Raw genomic sequence first — 20,896 nt, 5'->3', positions numbered from 1 at the left:
GAATACAGATACGTATCTCTGGCAAACACACATACCCACACACACAAACACACACACACACACACACACACACACACACACACACACACACACATACACACACACACACACACACACACACTTACAAGTACATTATGGCAGAAAAGGACAGTAGCACGTGAATACAAATACGTATATCTGGCAAACACACATACCCACACACACACACACACACACACACACACACACACACACACACACACACTTACAAGTACATTATGGCAGAAAAGGACAGAAGCACATGAATACAGATACGTATCTCTGGCAAACACACATACACGCACACACAAGCACACAAACGAACAAACAAGCACACACACACACGCGCACACACACACACAACAAGAGCACAAGCACACCAATACACATGCCACGCACAAAAAATAGAATGTGCTGCAAATTGGGGCCAATTCCTGTGGGCTCTAGAAAGGATAGATGGTGGAAAATGGTAGACTGGAACACACACACAGAGAGAGAGAGAGAGAGAGAGAGAGAGACTCGGGCCTGGCCTCCTTTCACACAGGTAAATATAGAACATAATTATGGCCGTGACGTTAATAGAGACCCCATGACTTAGCATCGGCTGCTCCTAAGAGTGACTGCCGGGAGGGAGGCAATGTCATCTCAATAAATGGGCTATGCTAAGAGAGAAACTTCTAGAACAACGGAATCAAACTCTCAACAGCAACACCAGCTGAGATGATGCTGCTCTGTCAATGCTCGAGTGGACGTGCTGCCATGTGTGTACAAGGCTATGCTATTTTTTTTAGAAAATTAAATGTGATATGTTAGCGGCAATATGCTATGCTATATGCCCCAGTGTAAGTGCTATGTTATAGCCTTTGCAATATAAGCAAATGAGAAACATTCATGGATGTATAGTGAATGAAAGAATTCCTGTACAGTAAAGGAAATTATGCAACGTGACTGTTGAAACAATTTATCTTGTGAATCAGTATGCTTGCAGAAACTCTCTCACACACATTAAACACACACACAAATATTAACCCATTGATTGTAGTGTCAGTAGTTGATTATACAGATATATAGTAAATACATTCTTATCACACATAACAAAGTAATTACACAAACGGGACAAAGTTTATACAATTCCCAGTCTCAATACAGTTTCCCAGCCACTAGTAAAATCTACATCATGCAATTACCCAAGATGAGCTTAAAAGGGGGAGGATTTTACAGCAAACTTCTGAAGACATGAAGCAACTGGCACATAAACCATCCACTGTTTATGACTGTTCATTTATGAAGCATTGACTGTGGTTAAGTGTCTGTTACGACCGATGTCTTTCATGTTCCGATGTTCCCAGTGCGGGTGCTTATATTGGCACACTTCAAGCAGACCTGTCTGAAGACGCCACGCAGTGCTAACTCACACCTTACCCTCAAGCGTGCTTTTCTGTCGAACCGCATGGCAGTGCCCCTCTCCACACGCACCCTCGCTCGCATGCACTGTGTTTCAGTCAAGTGTGCAAAAACTTGCAAGTACATGCACACAAATACACTTGATAACACACAAACACGCATACACACACACACACCCACTCACATAAAGATATACACAAAGGTTAAAAATTCGCTAACATGTCACCTCAGTAACATGTCACCACACATGCATATTCCTGAAACTCTCTCTCTCTCTCACACACACACACACACACAGTTCCTCACCGTTTTAGCTGTAGCCTAACACGCAATGGGGTAAGGGGCCCCATCTAGGCCAGCTCATCTCTAAACCACAGCATCACTGCAGCCAGCCTCAGACACCATAAAAGCTGAACAACACACAGGCCCAAGAAGCACACCAGAGGGGATAGTCTCTCTGTCTCTCTCTCTCTCTCTCTCTGCCTTCTCCTTTCTCCTCTTCTGCTTATTCTTGTTTTTCTTCTTCTTCTTCTTCTTTTTCAGCTTAGAGACATTCCTGCGTTCACACTAAACACAAGTCCTTTGGGAATGATGATACCGATACAACAGTCTATTGGAAATGTTTCCACATTACCTCACAGACTTGCCCCCAAGGTTACCTGTATGGTATGGCTAACTTTAGGGGCTGTTTTTTTCACTACTGGCCTTTCATTCTTTCTTTTTAAAAGGGTGATGAATGGCACAGAGCTCCTGGGGCTTTGGGGGGGGGGGGGGGATCTCCTGAGAGATCAGGACTGCAGTTGCCATGGAGAAGCTTGTGTGTCTGTCTCTCTTTAGGCCTTAGGGACATAAATCCCCCTGCACTAGTGTCTGACGTGAGTGTGTGTGTGTGTGTGTGTGTGTGATACGTTATTCGCTATCTCTGCAGGGACACCCTTCGGGGCTTAGCACCAAAAAAAAGGGGGAAAAGCTAGATGTTTTCCTTTCAAACGTCAAGCCAATTTCACACCATCCTGAGAGATCTGCAACGGGGACAAAAGAAAACACTGCACGTCAGAGAGGTGGGATTATAGGAAATTGAGACTTTCATCTATTACGTCCTATCATTGTTCTCAGCCATTTTCTGAAAAATGGAAAATGCTTGCCTGAGGCTACAGAAATGAAAGCCCTCTAGTCTCCAGTGTTAGACATCGTTTGTCCCACATGGCATGTACTTTACTTGTTATTGTCTCCTGTCTGTAAATATTATGCATAATGTCTGTATGTTCTGCAGTGTCTGTCTATATTGCTTTTGTATTGTATATTGTAAATATACAGTATATTTCCTGCCCTGCTGTAGAGATCCCGACGACTGGAGCCAAATTCCTTGTGTGTGTGTGTGTGTGTCAACATACTTGGCCAATAGAACACCACTTCGGCTCTGATTCATCAGAGCAGACAGTTCTAACTGGGTCTCTTTGACATGTAAAGCTTTTGTCGCCGGCCATCAAAGTTGATCTGGTTGACAACTGGCCGGCTTCCCAGCGAGCGGTCTCGGGGTCGCCCCCAACAGTCTGTCCCGCGCGAAGGGTCAGTGAGTGTACTCCTTTCTAATCGCTCTGGAAAATATTTGCCGCCCCGGTCGCGAAGGCGTGACAGTGGTATTTCCAGTCCAGTCCGGGGTCGGACTCTGAGCCGTGACCGGTCCTCTCGTTGTCAGATACAGTGTGAGGGGGGGGGGGGGGGGGGGGGCCCGCTTCCTGTCGGCGTCACGGAGGGGACAATGCCGTCAGCTTCCCCTCCTTGACCCCGGTCATTCTTCACACAGAAACACTCCTCAGGTCCACGCTGAGACCCTTTTGTCCATTCAAGGTCCCCTTTGACTGGATATTAATGCAAAAGGAAGTATGGCCCTGCCACGGTCTTTGTGTCCGGGTAATAATGACCATGTTGTCATTTACAGTGGAAGATTGGCATGAGATACAGGCATAAATGCAAAGCCCTGGTCTGCAGTGGGAAAGTGTGGCAAATCACGAGGGTCACACGAGGGCGTATCTCTTCTTTCGCTACACTAGATTTCATGCTAAAGTCCAAGGACAGACGGAGGAGTATTTATGATGGGAAGCATCCTGTAACCCTTCTCACACACTGACAGAGTTGCAGAAGTAACTGCAACAGCATGGCAACAGTGTGTATGCACCTGTGTGTGTGTGTGTGTGTGTGTGTGTGTGTGTGTGTGTGCCTCCACCTGTGCATGCATGTTTGTGTCTGTGAGCACCTGTCTATGTGTGTGTGTGTGTGTGTGTGTGTGCTTGTGATTTTGAGAGTGAGAGTATAGAGTATGGGGAGCACAGACAGACAGGCAGACAGATAAATAAAGGAGAGAGACGGAGAGAGTGATTGATGGAAAGAGTAGGAACATTCAGAAGAGAAGTCAGGACCTACTGGTGATCAGATCTGATAGTAGCTGAAGGAGAATGGAGAACTGGGAACTACTCTCTTAACAATGCTGTCACCCAAAACACACACACACACACACACACACACACACACACACACACACACACACACACACACACACACACACACACACACACACGAACACACACGAACACACACAACCACTGAACACTGGTAATTCGCTTGCCAAAAACCTTCATGGAGAACCAAGAGGGGGAAAGTAAAATAATAAACGACCACAACAGCACTCTGCTACAAACAAGGTCATTTATGGTGCAACATCTTCGTGGGCAAACCACTTTTTCTTCATGGATGGCTCAACTTCCTCTGTCGGGAACACACACACGACACACACACACACACACACACACAAAAACACACACACACGCACAGAGAGAGAGAGAGAGGGGGAGAGAGAGAGAGAGAGAGGAATGTGCTCACACACATCACCCAACTTCACTTAAGCACACCATTACCTCCCACTTCCCAGTTCTTTCATTCTCTCTCTCTTTCAGCACAAATTTCTCCCTCCCTCCCTCCTTCCCTCCCTCCCTCCCTCCCTCTCTGCAACCCGCCTCCCCTCTTTCTCTCGCTCTTCAAGTATTGGCCCCCAGAACAATGTCTTTCTGCTTCCCTTTTTCCCTTTGCCTCGCTTGGCCTGAACCCCAGCCTGGAACCTGAGACGAAAAAGAAAGACTGTGAAAGACCGGAGAAAAAGAGAGTGATGGAGAGAGAGAGAGAGAGAAAAAAGACAAAGAGAGAAGAACAGCACACAGACAAAGATAGAGGGAGACGGAGAGAGAGAGAGAGAGGGCAGACAGAGTGAGAGAGGAGAAGGAGGGGATACTGCTTGGCCTCGGCCAGCCCAACAGAACACTGATTCACCTAATCATTCCTCATTGTGGTCACCCAGCTATTTCTGCCGCAGTTACGTAAGCCTCCCGAGAATGATGAAGAACAAACAGGAGCTTTTGGGTGTGTGTGTATGTATGTGTGTGTGTGTGTGTGTGTGTGTGTGTGTGTGTGTGTGTGTGTCTGTGTGTGTGTGAGAACATTACTGAGTTGAGAGTGTGTGTACAAATCTGAAGGAGGGGGATCTGGCATAGCCTGCTCTCCACAACCCCACAGCATCAGAAGGAAAACTCTGCATCGCGAGAGCCCAGACCAGTGAGGCTGGACAAGGCAGACATTGTGGGGGCGACGTCACCTCATAACTACCTACCCCAACCCAAACTCCAAAAAACAGCCCAGCCTCCCCTCAGAGTCCTGTCAGAGAGGGCACCCTCAGGCCTGAAAGGGCCGACTTAAAGTATTACAGCTGAGACCACAGAATGACAGGTCGTCGGCCCACACCTGCGCACCTGTTGGAAAAAATCCCGACATCGACGACGTCACAGAGAGAGAGACCTCCTGCTGGCGGTGGCGACCTTTTTAGCGAGGCGGCCTGCTGGAACACCAGGTGATCCGGCTGGAAAAGCGTGACGCCGTTGATTCTCCGTGAAAGTTGTTCTGGCCAGTCAAAGGAGAACGCAATGTTTCATCAAGCACCTCGTCGATCATTCACCACAGCTGAACAAAAAACAACGCAGCAGCTTTTGGATCCAAGTCCTTAATGGTTTGTATAAATATGTAACAGAAGACAAAGTGTGTGTCTCTGTGATTGTGTGTGTGTGTGTGTGTGTGTGTGTGTGTGTGTGTGTGTGTGTGTGACAAACAGAATATGGTCACGCAGGCTTTTCACACACAATCAGCAGTTACATTCGTGTTTATAGAACTGTCATTCCAAATGGCCCCAGCCCTCTTTGCATAAGGCTTACATAACAACTGATAGGCCAATAAGCCACACACACCCTCAGGAGTCAAGAACAGCCTCACTCATGGGCAAGTCTAAGAGTACGTGAGTGAGTGAGTGTGTGTGTGTGTGTGCGTACCAGTGTAAGAGTAAATGTGTGAGAGTGTGTGCAGTGTGAGAGTGAATGTGTGTGTGTGTGCTAGTGTGAGAGTGTGTGTGTGTGTGTGTATGTGTGTGTGTGTGTGTGATAGAAACCTGAGCAAACAGCTTGACCTCTGACATGTCAGCAGACATTCCCTGACCCTGAACCCCAAAAAAACCCACCTCCAACCTCCCGCTACCTCACTGTCTTCCCAAGACATGCGAGAACAACAATAAACACAGTACAACACTCACACACACACACACACACACACACACACACACACACACACACACACACACACACTTCTCTCACCAGTGAGTAATGCCTTAATAGCGAATAGCGATAGTCAGAGAAGAGACATGATACCCCACCACATGATTCACATCTTCTCTGAGGTCAAGCTTGTCCTGAGAAGCACACACACACACACACGCACACACACACAGCATACCAACAACACATGTGTGCAACGGGGACAGAGCCTCTGACGCTTTACTCCAGTCTTGAAATCTCTGCATTACTTTGGCCTCTCCATATAAGGCCTGATGACACACACACACACACACACACACACACACACACACACTGCTGGGAAGAGTGGAACAAGCTTAAGCCGGTGCAACTCGATGCGGCACTGTACAAGGAATCCAAACAACCTGGACGGGACTAGACAACGGCGAGTGGCTCAAGAGAACGCTGCCAAGTGCTCTACATTCCACAGATAGAGTGTGAAGTGCACAAAAGCATTCCATTCAGGAAGAGCAAGAGATAGCTTCCGAAATCCTCTCCTACCATAGTAGGAAGCAAATATTCCCATGATCCTCAATGGCTCACTGAGATGATAATGAGAGGGGGAGGGAAGGGGGGGTTAAAAAAGAAGACGAGAGCCAACAGCCCACTGTGTGTGTGGATTCCTCCCTCCCACCTACCTAAGCGTAGACACTTTAGATCAGTGGCGGGGCCTGCTCTTGTATCTCAACAAAGCCTAATGAGGAACATTATGATGTACAGTGAATCCAAACAATGGAATCACTTCAGCGAAGTCAATGGAGAGAACATGGATCCCAGGGCTGGTAATAACAGCTAAAGTGGCAGTCACAAGGAATCATGGCAAAGGCATGCATCACTGACTCATCCAAAGCCACTTGAGTTAAATGAGGCATACCGCCAGTCTCTAACTACAACTTAAAATGAGAAACGACGACAACAAAAAAAACATGAATGAACATATAGGCTTTTCCCACATAAGAGAAGCTGCTAGACAGACAGAACATGGAAGTTAAATTGATGTTGCATCTACTGGAAAAACAGTCCCACATACAAAAGGCCTTGTTCAAAGCTGTAGGGCATGATGCAATTACACCATGCATTACAGATTGTGACACTAGGCTATGTATTCCTAATGTATTCCCAGACACTGCATGTTCATTTGGATCAGACATAATACTGCTCCCCTGTCTGTAGGCTACTGAACGTGGTGAGAAAAGTTACAGCATCGCCGTCCCAGCAGCACGAACGTAGTTCATTTTTAACAAGTTACGTCCTTACTTAATCATAACTAATCACTTGAAAAGTGTATTCCTTACTTAATCCATTACTAACCCCACATTCCAACTAGCTCCTTAAACTAAGCAGTAGCCTACTTCAGTGATAATTCAGTGAAATGTTTGTGAGAAAATGCAAATAGGCAGATACTAACGAACCCCTTTAAGCAGTGATACAAAGTTGCACCAGCAACATTCGTTGTGATGAGGGTGATGAAGACACACGACTACACACACACACACACACACACACACACACTTTTGCCTACTCCTCTGAGTGGTCGTATTTGTTTTATTCTTCCGCTAGCAACAGAGTATTTACCACCAGTTTGGGGGAAATAGTCTTACGACATGCAAACTGGCACTTACTTTGTGCTTCATTTTGGGCGCCTCGTTCCGTTCTCTTCTCTTCTCTACTCCCAAGGTAGTGTGCAAAAATTCCGCCGCTCTTGTTAAAAGGGACTCATCTGAATGGACGTAGTCTATTCACGTTTGTATTTAAATCACCATTCCCAGCCCGCGAATGTGCAAAACACGTCTGTAGAGTTGCAGTTCACTTCGGAGTTAACGGATCCACAAATCTCCGGAGTAGTTAAATTGCGGACGATGTCCTCAGTCTGCACTGCAAAGCAGTGCGCTACACAACGACCTGCCTGGTTCATTTACATAATCGGATCCTATTGGTCCATTCGCCACGATTCCCTCCCGTTTACTAAAGGACTGGCCTATGACGTAATTTTTTATTGAGTGATATTTGTACTGTGAAAGAAACAGCCAGAGGCTACGTGTTCCAACTAAATGAGAACCTAATTATTATTTCACTGAAATTATAATTTCAGAATGTAGATTCTTTGTATGTGTCAAATAGTTTTGAGGAAATAATAATAGAAGTGTTGGTAGATTTCTTTCTTAAATGAACACTCAGATATGCTATGTAGGCCACACAACTGTATGGATTTATTTTCAATTTCAAATTCAAATTCCACATTAAAAATACATGCCTGTGGCAATGCATCCTTTCTGATTTAGGGGAAATTGATACACACACATTAGGCATAACAAAGTCGCATGCCATCTGAAAGTCAATATTCCCTCAGTGCAGGACCTCTCACACTGAATTGTATCACTAACTTGGATTTCATACTTCCAGTCAGCAATATCTTACAGCAATATCGTAATCAAACAAAGACCATGTCTGTCTAGGCCTGACCTGCAATAACTCTTTGTTACATGGTTTCTACCCAGCAGATCATTGTAAAGATGGTTAATCAGTGAGCTAACTATAAACTTTACATCTCTCTAAAGTATGCGGTATCTTTTCAGTGGGCCTGCGTCCAGTCTCGGAGTGATAATGCTGTCTTTGTGGGGGCACTCCCATACACCAGGGAGAGGGCTGAAGTGCACTGCATGATGATCCGCACCATCCTTTGCGCAAGACTACGGCTTTGCGTAGTGGTGAACGTGGGTGAGTCTGATGTAAGAGGCCTCGGAGGCTTCCAGATAGTTTTTTTCCATTACATGTAATCAGAATCAGAATCAGATTTTTTTTCCTTTTTTGGCCTAGTGAGTTAACGGTGCAGTCAGCGACCATGCACGATTTGAGGCCCACAACATTTTAAGTCAGCAATCATTCAGCAATCATCTCCTCACAACCCTCACAATCTAGCTGGCCATTCCATGAGTACGCTGTGAAAAAAAAAAAAAAATCTGTTTGCTGTAGGAAGCCAAGGCTCACAAACCTGGAGACAAACAACTTGGGGGCAGCCCAGTTTTGTTTGGTCCTTGGTTAAAAATATAATGTACATTGTTTTGGACATAAGGCATTTTGCTAATAACTTTAAATAAGCATAAACAAATGCACCTTCCTGTGCAATTGCTGACTGCACCTTTTGTCTGATTGAACTAGTCTATTTAAAGATGCAGTTTCACGATTCTAAATGGAGACCATTCCTAAGACTAACTGCTAAATATATGACCTCATTAATAGCTCATCCATCCATCCATTCATTCATCCATCCATCCATCCATCCATTCATCCATCCACTCATTCATTCATTCATTCATTCATTCATTCATTCATTCATTCATTCATGCATGCATTCCTTCACTCGTGCATCAAGGGACCCAGGATGTCTGCACGGACCCCGGACTGGTGCACTGCTGTCTCATTATGCATAAGCCTTGTTGCAGTGACAAGAGGTGTGGCCTCGACATCTCTGAACCGATGCAATTTTTAACTCTCTCTAACTATGTACAATATCAACTCTTTCTAACCACTTTAACTCTAACATTTTAGTCATCAAATGTCTGTTAGTATTATACTAGAGTTATGACGGGTGCAAAAGGTGAACAGGAAGTTGAACACTGTTCTCATTCCGTCCAACAAAAAAAGTAACTTCAAAGGCATAGAAAGTGAACGTCTTATTTCTTATTTATAATATTAAACTGAAAATGTCACCATGCCTTTACTATTCCAACCCTAAAGAGCACTCACATAAAAATCATTCTGTCATTTGGCTTTAATAGCCCAGGTATTTCTCCTTTTAGAAGCACTTACAAAGTCCACTTACAAACAAAGTCCACTAACAAAGTCCACTTACAAAGTCCACTTACAAAAGTCCACTTTCAGGCACACTCTGCCCCGCTGGTGCTCAAACATACATAAACAGATGCACACAATTTAAAAAGTGCAAAAAAATGTAACTTACCCAGCTTTGTTTCTGCTGACTGTAAACTGACAGGACTGACACTGACAGTAAACGCCAGTGCAGAAGTACTTGAGTCTAGGAGAGATGTCAGTAAGAAAGAAAGAAAAAAAGTGAGAGGAAACGCCTAATGCTTAGTCTTCAAGACTAAAAAAAAACATACTGTAAAAGATGAAATGAAGTTTCACACTTACAGCCTCACTCTCTTAGTTCACTTATGACTACTCAGCAAGATGTAGCATGTAGAATGTCACTGCTGTTATATTTTCATTTTTCAGATTCAGCCATTACGAAGATTTTGGTGGGCAAACTAATGTTTAATTTATATGAAGAGCTTATTTTGTCTAATGTGACGCTTACAGTTTCATCTTGTTTCCTGTACACATGTAGATAGACAAGTATTTAGAATGTGGAAGAAAAAAAAACATTTTAAAAATACACTTAAATCACTTTATTGAAAGTGGTTTCAAGTGTATTCAATTCCTTCCTGTGACCTCTGAGAAATTACTTCAAGTCTTTCCATTTGTGGTAGGCTTCTGCATTTCATGATGACAGACAGGAGTTTTTCTTAGACATCCACAGGAGGAACTCGGGAAACAAATCCCTCAGCAGGAGTGAGTGAGTAAGTAGAACTTGAATGCAGTGAAACTCTATACATTACCTCATAAGGATCCCATACGTGCCACCACTAAGCCTCTCAATGCTATTTTCTGTTTTCAACAGAACTGTAAAACAGATTGAACAGGTTAAGACTAATGACCTACTTTTGCCCAAAGGAATTTGACTCGCTTTGAGGAACAGGAATAAAAATGCTTTCGATTTGTTCAGGTATCAAAGATATCCTTTAGCAAGTTATACTGACATACCTGAGTGGAAAGGACAAGACAGTTCTGTGTCACTTTTGCAATTCTCCAGGACCCTTCCTCGGAATGACACAAGTGAAAGTAAAAACTCAACTGAATTGAACTGCTTGTATTTCATACTGGATAGGACAAAAATCTCACTTTAGTAGGCCTACCTTGCCTTGCTGTGAGGTATTGAAATGAAAAATGTTTGAGACTTTGCTCAGGGACTGGCCATAGTCTCCTTGTACTTCCTAACAATGGCTGTGAGGACATTGAAACACTCTCATGGAAGTGTGTGTGTGTGTGTGTGTTTGAATTGAGCGAAAACACTTTTAACTGCCTATCTCCGGAGTCTCTAATTATGGGCAGCTTGTTGATCAGATTTGTAAGGGTTGGGGGTTGTGTGTGTGTGTGTGTGTGTGTGTGTGTGTGTGTGTGTGTGTGTGTGTGTGTGTGTGTGTGTGTGTGTGTGTGTGTGTGTGTGTGAGAGAGAGTATGAATGGGGGTGCAAACCACTCTCTTTGTGCTGTAATCACAATGAGAACTCAGTGAGCTTAGGACCTCCGAAGGAAACAATCTAAACATGCATTTTGTCCTACAGCTGGGGAACATTTTCCACAGCTAAAATGGGTCAGTAAAGCATTCTTTATGGGGCATGATTGTGTGTGTGTGTGTGTGTGTGTGTGTGTGTGTGTGTGTGTGTGTGTGTGTGTGCGTGTGTGCGTGCGTGTGTGTGTGTGTGTGTGTGTGTGTGTGTGTGTGTGTGTGTGTGTGTGCGTGTGTGTGTGTGTGTGTGTGTGTGTGTGTGTGTTGTATATGTGTGTGCACTCTGTGTGCACCTGTTTCCTACACAACAATACATGCAACCATTGCCCTGCAATTTTCCCGTGGGCAAGAGAATGCCTTCCCTCCCTCCCTCTCATTTCAACTCAGCTTTATTTTCTTTATTTGCTTGTTTAGCTTGCTTTATGAGGAATCTTTTTAAAGACAACACAACACATTTAGCCCGGATCTGGTTTCCATAACAGTCAACTTTTTTTTTAACAGTTCATGGAAGCCCATTCTCAAAGTTGAATCCACAGTACTCGGAAAAGTTAACAATAACAACTTAACTTTGAAAAATGCGCCGGGGCATAACAACCAACCCGGGCCGGAATCTTCTCTTTTGTCGCGGCAGTGAAGATCCACACATTGAGAATCCACAAGAAAACATTGGCGCTACCACTTCTAGACGCCCAACAATGTGTGCCCCGCAGTGCCATGGCAACAGTCTCCACGGGCACAGAATCCATCAGCGTAGAATTGTACCCAGCCCTGCCGAAGAAGGCACATCTTCTGACGCTTTGCCATGGCAAAGACACTTTACAATTTGCAGTATTTATATGTGCAGGGCAATAAACAGTGCATGCCTCTCCACTCCCTCCGACACATAAAAGTCTCCTGTGGCATTTAGATTACATAAGGCCTCCACAGCCCACACCCCCGCAAGCCCACTCGCCCCCCCCGTCCCTCCCCACATTTAACCTTTGGGAAACAGGGGGCCTGGGGGCCGGGGGGGGGGGGGGGAGTTGTAGGGCCTTGTGGAGGAAGTTCACAAAGTTCTCTGTCCCAGTCTGAAAGAGACGCCTGTGACCGTCAACCCGGGACTGTTGTTTTTTTTGTGTGTTTGTGAGTGTGGATGCACATGATGCTTGCATGGGTATGTGATGTGTGTGTGTGTGTGTGTGTGTGTGTGTGTATGTGTGTGTGTGTGTGTCTATGAATGTAAGCATATACATTACATAAATGTGTGTGTGTGTGTGTGTGTGTGTGTGTGTGTGTGTGTGTGTGCTTGTGTGAGTGTGTGTGCTGTTTATGTGAGCGTGGATGCACATGATGTATGCATGACTATGTAATATGTGTGTGTGTGTGTGTGTGTGTGTGTGTGTGTCTCTATGAATGTGATCATATACATTACATAAATGTGTGTGTGTGTGTGTGTGTGTGTGTGTGTGTGTGTGTGTTGTGTAGTCTAGATAGTGAACCCTGCTCCCCTCGCTGCATGCATGCAGACAGACCTCTTTAAGAGCCTGTCCGTCCTTCACACTCAGTAACACACACTAACTGCCTTTTAGATGGCTGAGTTATCACTCTTCCTCGCTGCCTCCCACCGCGTCCAAAGGCCTGGCCTGACAGGGCCCCCTGCCCTGCTCTCCCCCTCACAGGTCCTCCCTCTGTGCCCTCCCCAATGCCCTCCGGTGACCCCGGTGGCCTGGCAGCGGTGGGTAAGAATGCCAGGCATGTGGAGCCAAGGCCACTCTCATGAGCACCAAAGTGACCCCTCAGGGCTCGGGGCATTTGGAAGTGATGTTCTGTGATGTTGTTGCCTGCATGGTGTGCCTTTTATGTAAGCGCTGGATCCAATGAACTTCCCGGAGATCAGGAAAGGCGTTTCCGAAAGCGCTTTGATGTTGTTTAGCAGAGAAACATGTTTGTTACTTAACTCGTCCCAAGATGCTTTCCTAGACTTTCCATGATCACTGCAAGGCTGTCAGTATCACAATTCTTGGTCTTAACGTTTTTCTTTTTGCTTTAAATTTTACTCTCAATTCACTCCTTCAATTGATTTAAAATGATCAAAACTCTCAATTGACTTAAAATGATCAAAAATACATTCTTTTTGTGGAATATAATGATTTGTGTGAAAAAGAATATCCTTATAGGAAATAAAGACTCTATCTTTCTATCTATCTATCTATCTATCTATATCTATCTATCTATTTATCTATCTATCTATCTATCTAAAAGTCTCAATAGACTTTCAATTGAGCCAATATTCCTTGGTGAAGTACTACTATGTTGTTGGTCAGGTAACTGTATTGTCATGTATCATCTCTGCACATCTCCTTTGTATGAACTCAAGGCTGTCGGAACATTACAAAGAGGTTTTGCAGTACTCCTTACAAACAAACAAACGCAAAAAACCAGCCACTGCCACCTGTTGAAATAGCATCCCACCATGTCCAACACGGATTACACACACCATGTTTTTTTCAACCAGTCTGAAAATATGATCCCTGTTGCTTCTGTGAGCCTGTTTGCCTGGTGACTAATTATGTGCACATGTGATCTTCAGTCATATTTAGATTCGGGGCTTCTGCACGTGTGCTCGTCCTGTAATGAGATCCTCAACGCCATTACTGTTGACATGTTTATTAAAGGAACAAAAATACGCTCCTGACGTGCGGCCCCAATGTGCACTAAACGGCTCATGACAGCTCGACCATTTTGAAAAGGTGCTAAAGCAAACGCCGCAGAGCAAAGCAGTGTGTGTGTGTGTGTGTGTGTGTGTGTGTGTGTGTGTGTGTGTGTGTGTCTATGAATGCATAAAAAAGCATATACATTACATAAATGTGTGAGTATGTGTGTTTGTGTGAGTGTGGATGCACATGATGTATGCATGACTATGTAATATGTGTGTGTGTGTGTGTGTGTGTGTGTGTGTGAGTGTCTCTATGAGTGATCATATACATTACATAAATGTGTGTGTGTGTGTGTGTGTGTGTGTGTGTGTTGTGTAGATAGTGAACCCTGGTCCCCTCGCTGCATGTATGCAGACAGACCTCTTTAAGAGCCTCTCCGTCCTTCACACTCACTAACACACACTAACTGCCTTTTAGATGGCTGAGTTATCACTCTTCCTCGCTGCCTCAGGGACAGAAAGAGACAGCAAGAAAAAGTGAGAGTGCAAAAAAAACGAAGACAGTGAAAGGAAGACAATATGAGATTGTATGTGTGATACAGGGTGTGTCTGTGAAACACAATGAAAACACGAGTGAAAAATCTGAGATATGGAGACAGTAGAGTTCCGATGTGTTCCGGTGCTCCTCTGTTGAATACCGTCCAGTTCCCATAGATACAGTATGATTCTCACAGCTTCATTTTGGACTTCATTAGCCCGTAAACACAGGTGGGACTCTGGGAGCACTGAGCCTGTGGCAGCGTCTGCTGTTGAGTGGCCTGTTTTCCCTTTCTAAGGGCATCATTAAGCTGACTTTACAGCTTCTCTTTCACACCAACCCAATGCATTATTAAAATGGACGACAACTCCATGGGGGCTCCTCTGAAAGCAGAGAGAGGAGAGAGTTACTGGTCAAACTAATGTCCATAAAACTTCGACTGATGGTGCCACCCCCCCCCCCCCCCCACCTCCAAATACCGCTGGTGAGTCTTGGTGCACAACAAACATGCCACTGTAACTCAGCTAGTCCTGAAGCCTCCCTTGGCTCGGAGCCACCAGCTTTGTTTGGTCTGGGGGAACTGAAGAAGGGACTTAAATTATTTCCAAAGCATCAACCCAGAAACTCAAAACAAAGTGGCGATTGCATCTGGTGTCAACAGTTCTCCAGACTGGGTCTGATGATTGATACAACTATGGCATCGTCCGAGGGCGGATGTTTGTGACTGTTCCACATTAGACATGAACATCAAAACAACATTGCAGTTAAGTCCAGGTGCGAGATGAAATAAACAATGCAAAAAAGACTCTAGCTTTGTTTTTCACCATGTCTAAACTACTAAATTCCGGGCACCAGGCCCTCACCATGGACACACACACACACACACACACACACACACACACACGCACACACTACTCAGGTCTTGAGTCAACTAGTGGTCCTGGATTGGAGAAACGTGTCCTCATATCCACAATTCTTCTCAGCCTGTTCATCCTGTGGCAGGATGAACAGGATCTTTTTTTGTGGTATATTATATTATTGGCCATGTCATGTGTCAGTGTGTGTGTGTGTGTGTGTGTGTGTGTGTGTGTGTGTTTGTGTGTGTGTGTGTGTGTGTGTGTGTGTGTGTGTGTGTGTGTGTGTGTGTGTGTGTGTGTGTGTGTTTGTGTGTGTGAGAGAGACGACCCTGTTGAAAAGATGAGGTTTAGATGGAGCATGCAGCTCATCACTCTTTCACACCTTGTTCTTTGTGTTCACACTCGAGTAATCTCTATCTCCCACTCCGCTGCACTCTCTTGAACACACACACACACACACACACACACAGCACCGCCCTCCACCCACTCACAGAGATGCATTGCACACATACACAAGTCCATCCACCCACACACACACCCACCCACCCACCCACACACACACACACACACACACACACACACACACACACACACACACACACACACACACACACACACACACACACACACACACACACACACACACACACACACACACACACAGACACACTCACACACACACACTCACACACACACACACACACTCACACACACACACTCACACACAGCGACACCAGCACACACATATGCATACTGAAACACATCAACATCAGTCTTGCATGCTCTCTACATTTGACACAGTTTTCAAAGCAGTGCCATAAATATACACAGTCTTACAAAACTCTCACGTCTGTGATGACTAATGGATAATGGACGTCCAGGCACGGACTCAGCCTTCATCACCACAACAGCACCTGCAACAACACCTGCTTGCTGAACTTCACAGGAGAATAAATCAACTGGCCTCCTTACCTAAGCAGGTATGAGGCCCCTTCCAGAGCTCCAACAGGGAGCCTAACCATCATCTACATTATGTCATATTTGCACTGAAGGCCAAGGTTAGTGATATATAGGTTTAAATGTGTACATGAGAAGCACTGAAGACATAGTGAGGCTTGAGCTTTCTACAGCAAGGATTACAGTAACAAAGCCAAAGCATCAACCATTAACCTGGGAAAGCACAGCACTACTTGTCATACATTGTAGAATTTACTCTGTATATGAATGATACAAATGGCGTTTATAAAAAATGTATCTGAGCACTGACATTAATGACATGTCTAAATATTTACTGCATCAAGGATGGTTTCTATTTGAAATGGTTCATCGTTTGTTTGTCTGACTGCGCAGGAATACACCAGAAGAGTCCAATTTTCATAAGACTATGTGGAAAGGTGTGGCATCGAGCAATGACTTGGTGCATTTGGAGTTTCACGGAGCTATTTGCTGTCCTGCTGTGCTAGGCAAAGAACGAGAAATAGTTTTAATTTACACAGTACAATTAGATAATAGTATTCTATCTCTTTTCTGCAAAATGTCTTCAGGGATCCTTAATATATTTATATACAACTCATCATGCAGACACAGTGTACGTTAAAGGTGCTTGAAAGGGTTTGGCCAAATAAAAAAGGATAAGTATCCGCACACCAGTTTGTAGCTCCCAGTGAAATTTTCTTTAATGAAGCAACGTTTTGAGCCAAAAGCTCTTCCTCAGGCTTTGGCCAAATAATAAATAATAATATTACGCAACCCCCCCCCCCCCCCCCCCCCCCCCCCTCCCATCACAAGATATGCATGTGTATAGTATGTGCATACAGTATGCATGCACATATACACCAACACCCACCCCATCACCACCTCCATCCTGCCAAGGAGGGTGGGGGGGGGGGGGTGTTAGAGAGGAGGATGGAGGAGAGCGGGAGGGTGATGAGTGGCAGAGGACGACAGCTCAACTCAATCAAGAAGAGTGAAGCATTCTGCAGTCACAGTGTGGTGTGAGTTTCAACAGAGGATCTCTAAATACGCGTCTAGACTCGACTGACTGGCACAGCAAAGGCTTAAGTTCGGCGGCCGATCCCACTTGCCATAGTGGGGCACAAATGTATGGGCAGCCTATTCCGTTCATAAGGGCACCACTGTTAGTGCAAAATGGCACTGTGTCTGATCATGCATGAGTCTTTGGAGCCTGGAGTGTTTACGGTAAACTACAAAGATGCAGTAATGGACAACAATTAGTCACTGCAAATCCTGTGAGGCCTGTGGCCATCAAAGAGAGATTTATGTCATTGGAATCTGTCCTGGTTTCATGTTCCTGGGGTTAATGTGTGTGTTAGTTAAAAACTCCAGTCATTCTCCCCACAAAGAAATCGGATTTTAAGTCATGGTGGAAATGACTACAAAATGAAGACGTTACATAAGTGGTAAGTGGTATTTGGGTAACTGGTGGCATACCAAAGTAAGTTGTGAACGCTGGTTGGAGTGTAAACAGTCGGTTTGTTTATGTACTGTAGACACACATCCCACTTGGAGAGGTCTGGACATTGTCTGCTAACCACCACTTACATATTTTGCCTTTTATATTTAAATGTATATTAGTTATATAAAAGGCAAAATGTATACAGTTAGAGAAGTTCTTGAGTATATTATCAATATTGTAGAATACTCAAAAAGGTGTGACAACTGTCATGTTTGTCCTATATTGATCCCATAGGTTGTGTGCAAGGCTTGATGGGAAGCCGGTAGGTTTCGTTTTCTCTGTAATTACTATGCCAGCAAGTCAAGTAAACATTCATGAGAACATCTCTGCATTGGGAGTGTTTATTAAGAAGTTCATTAAGTTATACCAGGATATAACAACAACCATGCAGGTGTGACTGGACTAGATTTGTATGGGTTTTGGGAGCTGACAATCAAGCTGTTTCAGTGAGCAGGAGATACTGCAACTAAGAATGGGGTAGATAGTTGTATTGACTCTCTCATCTCATATAACTTTGAAAAGGTTTGATCACACAAAAAAGAATTGAACTGAAAACTCTACCTGTCCAGGTGGATAGCACAGGAAGAGATAGGGAAGTTGTAGCATGCTAGCATGCAACTGAATGCGGCAATGTGGGTAAGCCTTATTACAGTAATGCTGACTAGGGCTCGTGATAATGTGATATGGCAACCTGATATGATGAGGCTTCAGACTGGGAGTTGGTCCTGCAGCAACATGCAGGCAATTAATGAACGCCCACGCTAGGTATCTATTCACTAGCGTTTAGCATTGTCCCTGTGCAGCCATGCATGGGAAACAGGGGGAGTGGGGAGTAATGAGGAAACCCCCCCCCTCTAAACATGCAGCCTGTGATTCTGGAGAAAGGCTGTTGATACTTTAGCTCAGTAGCCAATCAAAGTACTGCTTCTCCATTCTGTGCTCTTTAAACCATTGAGGAATGGAATGAAATGGAATGGAATATTTCAGTCGGAATTACCAAAGATCGTATAGTTACTAAGATGAATCATAAAGGGGTTTTTCAATGGAATGAAATGGCACTACTTCCGCCTCCTAAAGGGGCGTGATCAGTGACGAGATAATCGGTTTAGAACGGTGTAGAATCCCATCTCCCATAGAAATGCTCCCGTTTGCCTCCTAAATGGGAGTGGCAGCTGCGTCACAATGAAACCAGAATTTACCCTCATATGAATCGTCTCGCTTTATAAACCGTCTCTGGAATTACTTTGTTTCCAATTTACAAGTAGTCACAACCAAAAAACAGTGTAAGACTTTTTAAGCATGCAAACTGAATGGACAGCTAGAGGAGAGTGAGGGGCTTTGACAACATTGTACTGGTTTAGAACATAGCTTTTACTACCTTTAATGAACATGGTGTTCATTCACCATCATTCACTATTGTCCCTGTGGAGCTACATGGATGAATGGAGACCATTGGCTCTAAGTGCCCTGTGCAGATCATATGAGCATATGTGTGTGTGTGTGTGTGTGTGTGATGCATATTTATGATGTGTGAAATGTTTAGTATGTCATATGACTCAAAAGCGTGAGTGTGTGTTTTTGTGTCTGAGTAGTTATTTTCCCCTGTGTATCCTGTGTGTGTGTGTGTGTGTGTGTGTGTGTTTGTGTGAACAAATGTTCATTTGTATATGACTGAGTACACCGTGTTTACAAATGACCACACAGAGAATGTTTTGTTGTTTGGGAATAAAAACATATTTCACCCGGACAGCTCACCGCAAAAACACAAAAACACAAAAACACAAAAACAGATCAACATCATCTCCTCAACAGGGATATGCTCTTCCTCCTCTTCCTCATCTTCCTCCTCCTCTCCCTGAGGGACCCAAACACAGACACCCAGACACAGACAGAGGTAGCAAACAGGGCCCTGTCTCCTGTATTTTAAAAGGGACCCCACTCTCAACTCCTCTCAGGTTTCACTGGCGTATGAACACACACAGTCGGGCACATGTGGTGTACTACCCACAGACAGAGAAACACACACACACACACACACACACACACACACACACACACACACACACACACACACACACACACACACACACACACACACACACACACACATAAACACAGACACACACACAGACATACACACACACACACACACACACACACACACACACACACACACACACACACACACACACACACATAGGGCTCAATCCCACACACATGCTACTAACACTCATAGGCACTTACCCACTTACACATAAAGTCATATAAACACTCTCTCTCTCTCTCTCTCACACACACACACACACACACACACACACACATTAAACCTTTACAACTTCAGTGTCCCCGTAGTGCTCCCCCAGGGCCAAGAGGAACGGGAGGGATTCCAACTATTGGGAATGTGAGCCCTGAGTCTCTTACAATACACACAAAAGGAATCGGGTGAAGATAACACAGATAACACAGATTCCGACATCCCCGACCAGCTGTGGATTTGCTCTGGATGGAAAAAAAGCAAAACAAGAAGTGTTATCACTCTCCAGCTGCCGATAAGAACAATGACTCTATATCCCTCGGTCTTGACCCTAAATAGTAGCCTGTTCGCAGGGAGACACCTGGGAGTCTGTTTTTAATGTGAGTCACGTCGATACACTAATGCAGATAGCCAGGGAAGCCATGCGATTAGGAGCCATTCTTACAAAACTTCCTGAAACCAATCCAAACCAGTGGAGTCTGGGACTATTCAGCCCAATGTTCACCAAATCAGAGTCAGACATTTTCCAGATCTGTTTTAAGATTAGGCATTCAAGAACGAATCAGCCTGATCAGTGTGCGGTTAAAACTATAGACGTTGTATTTCTGATGCATTTTTCACTAAGGTCGATAATGGTGGCAGGTCTGTTGTTTTGGCAGTGTTGAGGGAAGTGGGTGTGTCAACATGAAAGTGCACAG

General features: G+C 44.6%; 1 protein-coding gene across 1 annotated transcript in view; it reads right to left on the bottom strand.

The window, feature by feature from the left end:
* The window catches only part of nedd9 (neural precursor cell expressed, developmentally down-regulated 9), a 32,196-nt gene extending 24,244 nt beyond the window's left edge, over positions 1-7,952 (bottom strand). Inside the window, exon 1 of the mRNA XM_062529650.1 lies at positions 7,712-7,952. Within this exon, the coding sequence (XP_062385634.1) occupies positions 7,712-7,723 (12 nt within the window). The 5' untranslated portion in view covers positions 7,724-7,952. The remainder of the gene's footprint in view (positions 1-7,711) is intronic.
* Between the last annotated feature and the right edge of the window lie 12,944 nt (positions 7,953-20,896).

Source organism: Sardina pilchardus, chromosome 24 (genome assembly GCF_963854185.1).
Source record: "Sardina pilchardus chromosome 24, fSarPil1.1, whole genome shotgun sequence".
In the NCBI taxonomy this organism is placed as follows: domain Eukaryota; kingdom Metazoa; phylum Chordata; class Actinopteri; order Clupeiformes; family Clupeidae; genus Sardina; species Sardina pilchardus.
The sequence above is the reverse complement of the archived record's forward strand: the minus strand, read 5'-3'. Positions and strand labels throughout refer to the sequence as shown.